This window comes from Arvicola amphibius, chromosome 7, assembly GCF_903992535.2.
Source record: "Arvicola amphibius chromosome 7, mArvAmp1.2, whole genome shotgun sequence".
NCBI lineage: Eukaryota > Metazoa > Chordata > Mammalia > Rodentia > Cricetidae > Arvicola > Arvicola amphibius.
This window is the reverse complement of record NC_052053.1, coordinates 18,361,322-18,375,035: the sequence shown is the minus strand read 5'-3', so window position 1 is coordinate 18,375,035 and position 13,714 is coordinate 18,361,322. Positions and strand designations below refer to the sequence as shown.

Sequence of the window (13,714 nt, the reverse complement as noted above, 5' to 3'; positions counted from 1 at the left end):
GGACCTCAATGTCTGGGTGGGATGGGGGATTAGAAAGTCCTTAAGAAGGAAGCAAAAAAAAAAAAAAAATTAGCACAGAAAAGGAAAACCCATTATAGTACAGTCATTCTTTCCTCAAGTGGGAGACAAGGCAGTTCAGGACCGCTGACTCAGAGAGGTTCAGAAGGACCAGACCAGAAAGGTTATCAGCTTCAGCATTGGGAGGCTGTTAGTGCCCAGGAAAGAAAAAGTACAGAATGGCAGTGGAGAGGGGAGCCAGAGTTCATGTCTGGAAACAAACAAATCTGTCTGGAAGCAGAGAATCCGTGGTCACGGAACTAAGTCTCAGCAGTTAAGAAGAGAGAATTTAGGGAGCAGAGCACAGAGAGGCAGGAGTATAGAGCGGAGAGTGGGGGGAACGGCCGTGGCATCGGATAGACCCCGGGAAAACTGTTCCAGACATGAGTAGAATACTGATATACTGGCGCCAATCCACATGTGCACCAAGGTAGGATGTAGTTTAGGCTCTCATTTTACCTTGAGTGAAGCCGGTAAAAGTCAAGTACCCACACGTGGCAAAGAGCACACAAATAAACACAGAAACCAAGATGGATGTGTGGATGATCCGGCACCACTTAGCCACTGTGGGCTCTTCGAGAGAACCATAGACTAGGAAGCAGTTATGGTGGCAAATGAACGCTGGAACACAAAAGGAAAAAAATCATTACTGGGGCAGCAGCAGGCCTGTGTTTTCTACTCTGAAAAGCTGAGAGATGCATACTGCCTTAGAATTTCAAGTATCTAAGATGAAAACATGTCGTTTCTGTAGCATTGAATAAGACAGAAAGTAAGTTTCCTAAGAAGCCTACAAACGAGAACCTACACAGAAGGCTTTCTTCGTCACTGTCAACAAGAACCAGGCCTGCCTGCCCAACTTCTCTCCCAGTTTTTCCTCTTCCTGATGACCCTTCCTATCTTAAGAAAAATCTGCACGTGACTTTCCTTGGCATCTGGGACATAGGGCAGCTATAGATATCTAGCCAGATTTTAATCTTTTCTGCAAAGACTTTGAAGAGGTTCTGTGGTATTTGCTGGACTTCCAAGTTAGACAGCACACCAAATGCAATGAATGCCCATCCTGGAAATACTTTTCTTCAATTAGGAGCAAATTTTAGTAACGAATGAGGAAGGCTGGTAATGGACAAGAAAGGTTTGGTAATTTTATATTAACACAAACTAGATTGTCTGCTAATGTGGAATCTAACTTAGAAGATCTGTTATAGACATACAGGGAGCAGTACCTCTTCACTGAGCAGATGGAGTCATACTGAGAAAGGGTTTTGTAGCCAGGTACTCACCAAAAGACATTACCCCAATAGCCTGGATGGCGTTGGGCTTTGCAAACACCCAAGCATCTTCTGTCTTTGGTCTAGAAGAAAATAAGTTAATTAGATATAGTATTAAACAAGTATAATAATAAACTTATTGGAGAATAAGAAATAGTATCCCACATCAAAATTGAGTATCTTTCAATGGGAACTTAATAAGGGGGACAGGCAGAGATGGCTCAGAGTGTGTTTGTTGCTCTTGCAGAGGACCCAGGTTTGGTGCCTAGACCTCACACAGTGGCTCACAGCAACTCCAGTTCCTGGGGATCTAATGCCCTCTTATGAACTCCTTGGGCACCAGAAACCCATGATACACACAGACACAGGCACAGACCTCTCTCTCTCTCTCTCTCTCTCTCTCTCTCTCTCTCTCTCTCTCTCTCTCTCTCTCTCTCTCTCTCTCTCTCTCTCTCACACACACACACACACACACACACACACAGCAACTCCAGTTCCTGGGGATCTAATGCCCTCTTATGAACTCCTTGGGCACCAGAAACCCATGATACACACAGACACAGGCACAGACCTCTCTCTCTCTCTCTCTCTCTCTCTCTCTCTCTCTCTCTCTCTCTCTCTCTCACACACACACACACACACACATGCATACACACAGACATGCACACACCATGCAGGAAAAATACCTATACATATAAAATAAATAATTTGCCAAAAAAAAGAAAGAAATTAATTGTTGGGAGCAGTGAGACCCCAGATCCTGAATTTCTTGTAATCCCCTGATCTGAGTGCCTACAGCTGCTCTGAGCACTAGACCTTCAGGAGTTCTGATGGCAGAAGAGTGGTTTCTGGTGGGCTTGGCTGGGGCGTAGCTATCTCTATATAATCTGCCCCTGAACACAATAAAGAGGGCATTCTTGGGGGAATTCAAGGATGACCCATGTTGCTGTCTTTCTGTCTGTGTGTGTCTGTGTTTTTTAACCTCCAGCCCCTTGCCCAAAGCTCGGTAACTGGGTAAAAGTGCATCGAAAGCAGACACGGGGGCGCGGTGCGCGGCAATTGGAGGTCTCCACCGAGATTTCGGCAATTGAAGGTTCCCACAGAGATATCGGCAATTAATAAAGGGGCTTTTCATTTGTCTCATCAGTTCCTGGGGGGGGGGGCACCAGCATTTCCTTAACCCCAATGCTCTGAAATGCCCGTTGGGATGCTTGGAGAGATTCTGTGTTTATATATGTAAAATACCCACCGACTGTGTGACTTGGGAAATTGATTTGCTCAGTCAACTTAACAGCCAAGTTAGTATGGAGTCACCACACAGGATCTCGAGGGAGATACTAAGTTACCAGCGTCCCATAACTGCTCTTCATTCACCTCTACAGGTTTGCAGGCTCGATCGAGCTGACAGAAGTTTAAAGGGAGCTGTAGTTCATTGAGGAAGGCGGAAGGGATCTGAGGCTGACTGGGGGTGCACTGACTATTTCTGGGCAAATGCACTCTTATCTCATTTGGTTTTTTGCAGGTACATCCAAGAATTATCATGTAGGCCAGACATAGTGGTACACACATTTAGCCGCAGCACTCAGGAGGCAGAGGCAGGTGAATCTCTATGAATTCAAGGCCAGGCTGGTTTACAAAGTGAGGTCCAGACCAGCCAGGGTCACACAGTGAGACGCTGTCTCAAACCAAAACCAAAACCAAAATGAGAATTCTTTTCATCTAACATTAAGGTAAGCATTACGATCTAGTTTGCTTAGCTTCTTGCTGTGTTTCAGCCAAAATCTTTTCAGACATTGGTCTCAGGTTTCCACCTGTTAGTGAACTTCTAAATGAAGTTTTTGAACATATATACATTTCAAAAATCACTTTCATTCGTTTATTTGTTCTGAGACAGAACCTCATGGGTGATCTAGCCAGGCTGGCCTCAAACTCATGATCCTCCTGGCTCAGCCTTTATAGTTCTGAGGTTAAAAGTGTGGCTTCAGCATGTCCAGTTAGTCGCTCTACATTCTCAAGCAGCTTACATCCCAGTGGAATTAAAATAGGTAGCGTCAGCATGGACTGGCCTGCCTAATAAATACTCATGTCTCCACCTCCAGTAATAACGAATATCACAGGCTTGAGTCTATTCTTCTGGCCTCTGCTATTTGTTGGCTAAGGTATTCCTTTATCTAAGTTCATTGATATGCGTTTTAATCCCTTCCTCCGTGAAATGAGAGTAACCACAGTATCTAATTTCCTGAGTTATTTTACAGATTAAATGAGATAAAACACGTAAATCTTCTGAAAAGGGGTTGTAAGACAGCATATATTCAATATATACAGTCATTAGTTTTACCAGTACTATTTATTAATATTTGATTAGTATCTTTTGTTACGTATTCAAAGGTAGATAAAAGTCCACAAGTATCACATACTTCTATAGACAGGTTTGAATGAGACCCAAAAGAGTGCACGGAGATAGACAAGAACCCACTAGAGAGCACGGGGGTCCTGGAGGGTTAGAGAAAAAGGGGAATTCTCAAGATGAAAACTCAACTTTCATGTTTGCTCCTCATTGTCTGTATAAAGAGGACACAAACGGATTCTGTTTGCTCTGTCAAGGTTTGTGGAATTTTTTTGCAGTATATCATCTCTATCATCTCTCTATAAATGAAACAGCAGCTCTCAGGGGAAAAAAAAAGCCTTACAGAAAAGAGAGGAGGCTTCCCACTGTTCTCTGACCTGCTGGGAATCTCTGCTCTTGGAGTGGGAGCTACTGCCACCTGCTGCCTCCACTGCTTTCTCGCCAGTCAGCCTGGCAAATTCCAGCCTCAATGTGCAAAGTGCACTTATATAATGTAATGTGCTTATAAAATGATTCCTATCGGGCAGTACTAACGGAAGATGGTCTAACTTTCCGATACACTCTGAGAGAGTAATGTGCTCCAAATCTGGGAAAAGGAATGAGGTAATGGGATGTTGCTTTCCAATTGTTTGCAATAAGCTAGGAGTGCATTCAGAAACAATGAGTTCCATGGGGGTGGGGTGGGGGGGGCAGAAGAGAAGGAACGGCTATCTCTCCCTGGTATAATTTATGCATCAAGATAAATTTTGATACCTATCCCGGAGGAAAACAAATGAAGTTATGTTTCTTTTACCTTTAGACTATAGAGGTCAAGTAAAAAAAAAATATTAATAATGTGTCCAAGCAATGTGTATGATTAAAATATCACCAAAAATGGATGATCTTTGCTAGGGTAGTTTCATAGAAACATCTGTTAATACGTTTACCACATTAATAGATTAGTGCGGGAAAGCATATGAATTTTAGCACATACACAAAAGCATATGATTCAGTATTAATTTTTCATAAACATACCAAGCAAGCCGTTAAGAATTTCCTTATCCCAAGGAATAACATCTACAACAAAACATATGTGTAATAAACATGGATCTTAAAAGGTAGAAATGTTACAACTAAGGGAAGAAACCAGGTATGACTGTTTCATATCCAGTTGTCAGTTCTTACTTAGTTCAAGAATTCAATGAGAAGATGTCTAATTACTAAAAAAAAGTGTAAGCTTATTTGAACACAACATGATTGTATACATGGACAATTCAAGGGCTCTGTGGTCAGCCACTAGAATTCATAGGGTATTTAACAGAGGGCTGAATATAAATTTAGTTCACACACACACACACACACACACACACACACACACACACCAGTAAAGTTGGTGTAGTCAACTGACATGTAAAGAGTGACTGTAACAACAAAAGTCTGATTTTTCAGAGAGTTTTAACATTATGTTATACTTCTATTAAAGATACAAAGAAATGGAGAGATATACCATGTTTACATTTCTGCTCAGGAAGACTCAATATTATGCACCTGCCAATTCCTCCCAAATTAGTATTCAAAGAATAAAGTGTATTGAAGGATGGATTTTGCAAACAGATACTATTGAAATCTGAAGGCAAATATTGGTAGATGACAAAATCAATTAAAGGTATTATAAAACATTTGTAAATGATATAATCCATATGAAAAGCTAAGAATACAAATGTCTAACTGGAAGAAGAGATTGGGGATTGATCACACATAAAATCAGTGAAATGATTATTATCTAGTTTAAAGTAAATATTCTGCAAGGCAATAAGAAAAATAAAACATGATGAACCATGGGTGAATCAATTGGTAGGAAAAGAATCAAGACCGAGATTATAAGTATTAATTTTAATTTTGTGTGTGTGTCAGGTACCAGGGAAATGGCCTTCTGTATGCTAGGCAAGCACCCTACCACTGAGCTATATCCCCGGATATATTTCAGTTTTTTGAGATAGGATCTTGTAAGTTTAAATTGGCCAGTCAGCCCTTTAACTATAGCCCAGGCAGTCCTTGAATTTGCCTTCTGTCTAATAAAGCTTCCCTAGTAGCTGGGCTAACAGGTACATCCTACCATGCCAGGTGCTTCAATTGTTAAGTCTTAAATGTCTCGCAATGGAAATGAATGGGCACATTCATTTTAAATGGACGCAAGAGTATTTTAAATATTTTTATGAAAAGAATGTGTGTGTGTGTGTGTGTGTGTGTGTGTTTGTTCACAATGGAAATGTGGCCACTGTAACCTGTTACATTAGGTTTCCTTCATTTTAACCTTTCTTATTTGTGGCATCTATCCCAGTCTGTCCAAGATCTCCTTGATCTTCTCCAGCTCCTGAATGTGGGGATAACAGGTGTGCACCAACGTGCCCATTTTTATTTGACATTGGAGATCAAACTGCCAGGCGAGTACTCTACCAGCTGACCTACCTCCACAGGCTTATCAAATGAAAACAGTGCAGGGAATTCAAATATATATCTGCGAAGACAGAGGAAATACCATGGGCATTTTGAAGTTTGAGAAACAGGAAGATAAAAGATTGAAGGATTAATAGATGAAGAAAGGTGGACAGACAGAAAGGGGCTCCTGAGACACCACCTAGTCCACCTAGTCGGCATTGTCTCAGAAGGAAGAGAGAGAGAGAGAGAGAGAGAGAGAGAGAGAGAGAGAGAGAGAGAATGAACGTATGTATTTCGAATTCTCTGCAAGTGTTGGGAAATTAGCTTCCTATGAATTTACCAAATTAAACTATGATTGGATATAAAAACAGGAACATGCCCTTACCACCTGGTTTTCCGTTTTCTGTGAAGAAACGCTTTCAAGAGTTGGCTCTCATAGATCTCTCCCCAAAGCTTTCATCTAAGGGCTAACACTCGTTCTTTTCCTCCTTTAATCTTTGGATCATAGAGTAACAGAGACTAGAAACTCACAGGTAAAGAAATTCAGCAAGTAGAAAATTTATCATGTTTTTATCTGCATAAAACTCTACTTATTTATGGGGTACCATGTGATTTTTTGTAATACATATATATTTACCAGGTAATTTTAAAATCAGGACAAACACACACACACACACATACACACACACACACACACATACACATGTTCTTTTTCATAAAAATATTTAAAATACTTTCTCCTAGCTTTTTAACCATTAACTGTACATCATCACCTGTAAGCATTCCACTGTACATAAAACATAGAACTTATTTCCCTTACTTAATTGTGTCTTTGGATACTCCCTCCTCAGCCTCTAGTGACAACCATTCAACTTTTTAGCTTCTAGGAGAGCAACTTCGTTTGCTTTGGGGAGACAGGGCCTCACTGTACGGGGTTAGCTGGGATTCTACAGATCTTCCTATTTCTGCCTCCCATGTGTTAGGAGAGAGGACATGTACCCTCAAGCCTTGCCTGAGATCAACTTTTAAGATATTTCACAAGTGAGTGAGATCCTGTGGTACTTGTCTTTCTGTTTGTGACTTATTTTACATTTCCAGTTTCATGTTGTGGCAAATGACACAACTGTATTTTTTTATATAGTAGAATAGTATTGTGTTGTATGTGTTTGTCATATTTTCCTTATTCATCAGTGGCTGGACACTTAGATTGCTTCATATCTTCATTATTATGAAAAATGTTACAATAAGTAATTAGGTAATTTTTGAGAAAGAATTACCTATCCATCTGTGATGGCGATTCTTGACTGACACTTGACTAAGCTGGAATTAACTAAACCCCCCAAATGGGGCACACCTGTGAGGGATTTTTTTGTTTGATTTGAAGTGGGGAGATCTACTTCTAATCTGGATCTTGGAGGTGGGAGGACACACCTTTAATCCAGATCTGTCAAGATGGGAATACCTGACTCTAGTCTAGGCCACACCTTCTGCCAGAAGTCTGTATAAGGGGGACACAGAAAAGGGAAGTTTTTGCTCTTCACTTACTTTTTCCCTTTCTACCAAGTCAATTCCTCATTGGCATTTGAGTCTAGTTCTTTGAGATATCATATATATTGAAGACCAGCTGAGACATCCAGCCTCATGGACTGAGTAAGTACTGGATTTTTGGAATGTGCATTCTTAAGCAGCCATTGTTGGATTAGTTGGACCACAGCCTGTAAGTCATTCTAATGTATCATATCATATCATATCATATCATATCATATCATATCATATCTCTATCTATCTGTCTGTCTGTCTACCTGTCTACCTACCTATCAATCATCTATATCTATCATCTATGTATCTGTGTATGTATGTATCTATTTGTCTATCTATCTTCATTCTATATACTCTGTTACTCTAGAGAACCCTGACTAATACACCATCCCTCTCCATTAGATCAAGCCGCTTCTTCATAGCTGAGTAGAAAATCCACATAAAAAGAAATAACTTCTCTAAAGTATAAAATGTCTTTTAAACAAATTATTGAATTTGCACTTAGAATTTCATGCAAGTCAATAATAAAAAAATTTAAACTTGGCTGCTAGAAAGATGTCGTGTTGTGTTGAAAGCACTTCCTGTCCTGCTCTTCCAGAGAATTCCAGTTCCTTTCCCAGTACCCATACTGGATAGCTCTGTAACTCCAGCACCAGGGAATCTGATGTCCTCTTCTGGCCTCCCTGGGTACTGACACTCACACACCCACACACCACACACACTCACTCACACACACACACACACCCTAAAAATTGGCTATTGAATTAAAACAGAGTAGAAAGGTGGCCACATGGATTTCCCTTCTATCCTGAGATCCCACTAAAATGTTATTAAAGGGATTTATATCATTCCTGAGGGAGAGAATGGTGGCAGGAGAGACATCAGTGGAGAAGAAGGATCAGTGGATGTTTATGTCAGAACTATGGAGAGCCATGTAGATGGTGCTCACCATGAGAGTAGTTGGCTTCACGCCAGCCCTGAGTGTGTGGAGTGTTGAAGCTCAGAAAGCATAGGGAAGAGGTGAAGGGGAATCCTAGAGTCGTGGGGGGGGGGGGTGCAGGGCAAACTGAGAGGCAGTCTGTCTAGAAGGCACAGCAGCTTAGGGCTTCCTGTCAGGCTGATCCATTATCTCATCTAAGCCTTTAGAAGAGGCTTAACAAAAGGGATCAAGTCTAAAAGTCAAACAGGGTAAACTGGTTAAAAGAAAACCCAAGGCAGGAATTGAGCTTGGGGAGGGGAAGTGGGGAATGGAGGAGAAGGGGGTTGGGAGGAAAGGTAAAAAGTACTTAATCTTAAAAGCTTCGGTGTCTAAGAACTACAATATGTGAAGAGTAAGAAGATAATTTAGGGCCCAGCACACAGCAGTTCATAATCTTAGCACAGGCAGCACTTCAAAAAGAAAGGTTGCTTCCTTTACCTAAAAAATCTGAACAGATGTTAGTTTATATAGTTTTTGTTTATAGTCTTTTTGGTGGGGAGTGTGCTGGGGATCGAAGTCAGAGTTTCCTTATATGTATGCTAATCACAACGCTATACATAGTTGTATATGCTTTTTAAGAAAAGATTTACTTTTAATCATTTTTATTTGTATGTATGTCTGTGGGAGTATATTCCATGTGTGGATGCCTGTAGAGGCCCGAAGAAGACATCAGCTCCTCAGGATCTGAAGGTACAGCTGGTTGTGAGCTGCTGGGTGCGGGTAACAGTTTGGATTCTTGGATTCAGTCTTCTGATCTTGATTGGAAACTTGAATTTGTTATCTTCCTAACAGCTGAGGGATCAGCAATGATGTTGTATCAATTAAACCTGTCTTCACAGAGTGACGAAAGCAAGCTTCATGCTGGACATGGTGTCTCCCCTGAAACCTCAGCCCTCAAGAGGCAGAGGAAAGTGGGTGTCTGTAAGTTTGGGGCTAACCTGGTCTACGTAGTGCATTTCAGGCCAACCTGGGCTATATACTGAGCCCTGTCTCAAATAAATAACAACAAAACAACAACCAAGCTCCATAGTATTGTTCCTGGGTCTTAGGACACCACACCTCTGGGTCAGGAGGCTTGGAACATTTGTGCCTTGTGGTTGCAGAGGAGGCGTCCAAATAATCCAGCGTGGGCAGGGCCTGACTTTTGTTGGGCGCTTTATAAATTAACTGCTTCAACCAGACACAGCTGAGAGTTAAATGCTCTGAACACCCTCGGGCACAGTTCATGTTTCCTGTTTTCTGTCAAGCTCTGAAGGACCGGCAGACCTGACCGTGTCCCCCAGCTCAGCCTCCCCGGGCTCCTCAGCCATCGTGTTGTCCCAGCTCATTTGTGTCTGGCTTTGTGGTACAGATCTGTGTGTGACAGAGCTGCCTGGGAAAATCCTCCCTCGTGATTACTCCCAGCGTCAGAAAGGATTCACTTATTTTAACTACAGTTTTCAAAAGTTGATTTAAATATTCAGAAAACTTAATGCTGATTCTTTTTGACCAAAATATAGTTTTGATCTTACAAAAAAAAAATCCCCGAGAAAACCCCTGTAATCATGAACCCAGTTTGCCACTGGAGATATCAATGTTCTTTGATTCTTATTATCATCTGTTCTATGATTTCCCCTGCCAACTCTTCACAAAGTATTGGTGGTTGGTTGGTTTGGCACAGACAGGCAGGTATGGGAGGGAGCAGAGTAGGATTTTACTTTTAAAAATATTTATTATTGGGGCTGGAGAGATGGCTCAGCGGTTAAGAGCATTGCCTGCTCTTCCAAAGGTCCTGAGTTCAATTCCCAGCAACTACATGGTGGCTCACAACCAACTGTAATGAGGCCTGCAGGAAGAATACTGTATACATAATAAAAAAAATAAATATTTAAAAATATTTATTATTATTATCACTGTTGTTATTAGTGACTATGTTCTTGTGCATGCATTTGTAGGGGAACGTAATTATGGGAGCGTTGTAAGAATGTGTGCATGTGAAGGTCAGAGGTCAACACTAGCGTTTTCCTTGTCATCTGTGATGGGTTCGTTTGAGGAACCTGACACTCATTGATTGGCTTAGACTAGCTAGTCAACAGGCCCAGAAATCTTCCTGACTCCATCTTCCTAGCCCTAGGATCACAGGCATACACTGATGATTTGGCTTCTCATAGGGGTGCTAGGGATTTGAACTCAGGCCCCCATGCTTGTGCTACAGGCACATTGCTGACTGAATCATCTCCCTGCCTCCTAATTTTTATAATATTATAGATATCAGTTATAATTATGAGTGTTATTTGGTTTTTGAGGGTTATGTGCCCAATTCTACCCTCAATAAACTTGAATCGACCCACAAAGGGAGACTGGGTACCACCTACCTTTGTAGCCTCACAACTGACACAATAGGTATTTAATGCATTGATTGACAGTAGACTCTTCTATTTCTCCCATTGGTAGTGAATTCTGGGCATCCTATGAATCTAGTTGTTTAAGCTGAAAACCTTTATGTCAACCATCACCCTAAGTAACGTAACTCCTGCTCCCTTAGAACCTTCATGGTGACACTAAGTCTATCAATTGAAAGGCTCCTCTCCCTCTTCATGTCTGCTAGCCAGTACATACACTGTAACCAGTTGTCCCGTGCCTAGACCCTTGCCATAGACAGCCTTTCCCCAAACTTCTGCATTCCCATTGCCCTCTCCTGGGCTCTAAGAAAAGCCCAGATTAAAATGAAAAGCTCTATCAGACCACTCTTCTGCTTCATAACTGTTAACATCCAGCAGCTGAAGAACAAGCCAAGATTTTTACGCTGCAGCAAAGTCTTCCCTTCATCTTGGGATCTCTACCAAACCATCTGTGCTGATTTCCTTATGTACCCTGGATGGGCTTTCAGCCTAGAATCACCAAAACTCTAGTTATGTCTTTAACACAATATCTAAGTGGTGGGAGGTCAGGGGAGGCATAGGAAAATGGGTGTCAGTGGTTGCCATGAGCTGGGTGATCACTGGCTTTGAAAGTAACCCTAGGAAACTTTGCCTTGCTAGTAAATACATTTTCCCGTGAAAATTTTATTGCCTCGAGACGATTCTAATTCTCTTGTTCAGTCAGTCTGCAGGATGAACCGACTAAAGCAGGTAGGCACACGGATTCACCGAGCTGTTGAGCTATTATCTGGCAATTCCATCCTGAGCCCCAGGTTTGTGTTTCACGCTCTGCTGAGAGATGAGCACACAACGGGAAAGAGCAAACATGACCTCTGTTCTCATCCTGCATGCGGCGAGATGAAAGACATAGAGTACCCCTATGAGAAGATGCCTAAAGCGATGAATAAAGACAGTTCAACAAGGAACATCATCATTTTACTTCTAAGTGGAGAACCCTTCTCATTCCCCATATCTCCAAACTTACAAAGCCAAAATGCTCAACTTCTGAACCCACTCCTGATCACCATTCTAGGATGACCGCACACGCTCCTGGCATGAAACTCATATTGCCTCTCACAATCTTCAGAATGGACCCACGTGTTCCTCTGTGTATCCTTAGGCCGTACTTTCAAGAATGAATATCCCAGCTTCTATCCAAGGACCACACAAACAATGCCCTAAATGCCTTCAAGAGTTCCCGGAAGCTGGATGTGGTGGCACACGCCTTTCATCCCAGCATTTGGGAGACAGAGGCAGGAGATTCTGTGAGTTTGAGGCCAGCCTGGTCTAGGACAGACAGAGCAACATAGTGAGACCCCCGCCTCATCTCCCCCCTCCAATAAAGTGTTCGCGGAGCACTTTTAGATTCATCTTTTGACTCGAACTATGATTTGATCAATAATTCCTATGTGTACAACAAACTAAAGCAGTTTAGCTCTCTTTTCTCTCTCCAGCCAATTTTCCCATACTGCTCCACTCCATTTATACCCCTTCTCAAATAAGGAGAATGGGAGGACAGCGAGGGAAAGGAGGGTTTTCCAGATTCTTTGTTTTCTACTGAAATAATTTATTGAACATTGTTATGCCATATGTCTTTTAAGTATATAAATGTCATTAAAACAATTTACTAGAAACATTGTGTTTTTCTTTAATTTTTAAAATTTTCATTAAACAATGTCCCCAGGCTCCAATAGAAGTATTTTTTCCATGAGGACATTCGTCATTTATTTATATCTTAAATTCTTTTGTAAGTGTGTTCTACCCATACCATTTAATTGAAAACCCTGTACTTTAAGTGGGCTCTGTTATTGTCAGGGCTCAGTGGCTCTTCCACATTTCCAATCATAACTGCTTTGATGTCTTTTGGGGCCACTCATTTTCCTATTCAGTCTGGATGCAGTGACCCTTTTCTTAGCTCCAAGGGTAGGCACCCATGACCTCATCTCAACTCAGCAGCTCAACACAGATCCTGGGGTAGGAATCCTCACAGATCCTCATCAGAGCCAACTGGCAATAATCCTTGCAGTGGACTGCAATCCCCTGAAAGAGAAAACTCTTTTTCTCTGGACTTAGGCCTAAACAGATATAAGTTGAGCCTGCTGCTGTTACCTCGTGACAGCGAGAAGGCATTTCAGAACCTGGAGCTCAAACAAGAAGCAGAAAAAAGAGATGGATAAAAAAGAAAAGCCATACCTGACTTCATCAAGTGAGCCACACCCATAACCACACCCAACAACTGACCTTGAATCTTATAGTTGGGTGAATAAATTGTCTTTTACTTCGGTCAGATTACTGTTTGATGACTGACATTTACAACAAGAACAGCAACAATTCATGTGTCATAAAAAACAAAAAATGTTCAGCGATTGACACCTGTCAAATCTAATCATTCTCTTCCTCAAATATGTACTTTTACATAGTTTACCCATTTTTTCCTGATTCTCTCTTGAATCCTTTCTAAGTGATTAAATTGTATAATTTTAGGCATAAGATGGACAGAATAACTGGGTTCTAGGGTACAGTTTGTGTATCTAAGTGTTTATATAAATCTTAGGTGTGTATATACTACAGTTATGTTTAGAATGCTAAGTTACTGATTAAAATGCTAAAACAGAGATGTCATATGAAGGAAAATAGTTTCAAATTTGATTTCATGTTATCATCTCCACACTGATTGTAAAGATATGAATATTAATGACATTCCTAA

General features: G+C 41.2%; 1 protein-coding gene across 1 annotated transcript in view; it reads right to left on the bottom strand.

Annotated features, from left to right (window-relative positions):
* Window positions 1-13,714, bottom strand: part of Slc38a11 (solute carrier family 38 member 11) — a 42,885-nt gene that overhangs the window by 15,270 nt on the left and 13,901 nt on the right. Inside the window, exons 8-9 of the mRNA XM_038337744.1 lie at window positions 1,338-1,408; window positions 517-678 (exon numbers count right to left, since the gene is read on the bottom strand). Of these exons, the coding sequence (XP_038193672.1) occupies window positions 517-678; window positions 1,338-1,408 (233 nt within the window). The remainder of the gene's footprint in view (window positions 1-516; window positions 679-1,337; window positions 1,409-13,714) is intronic.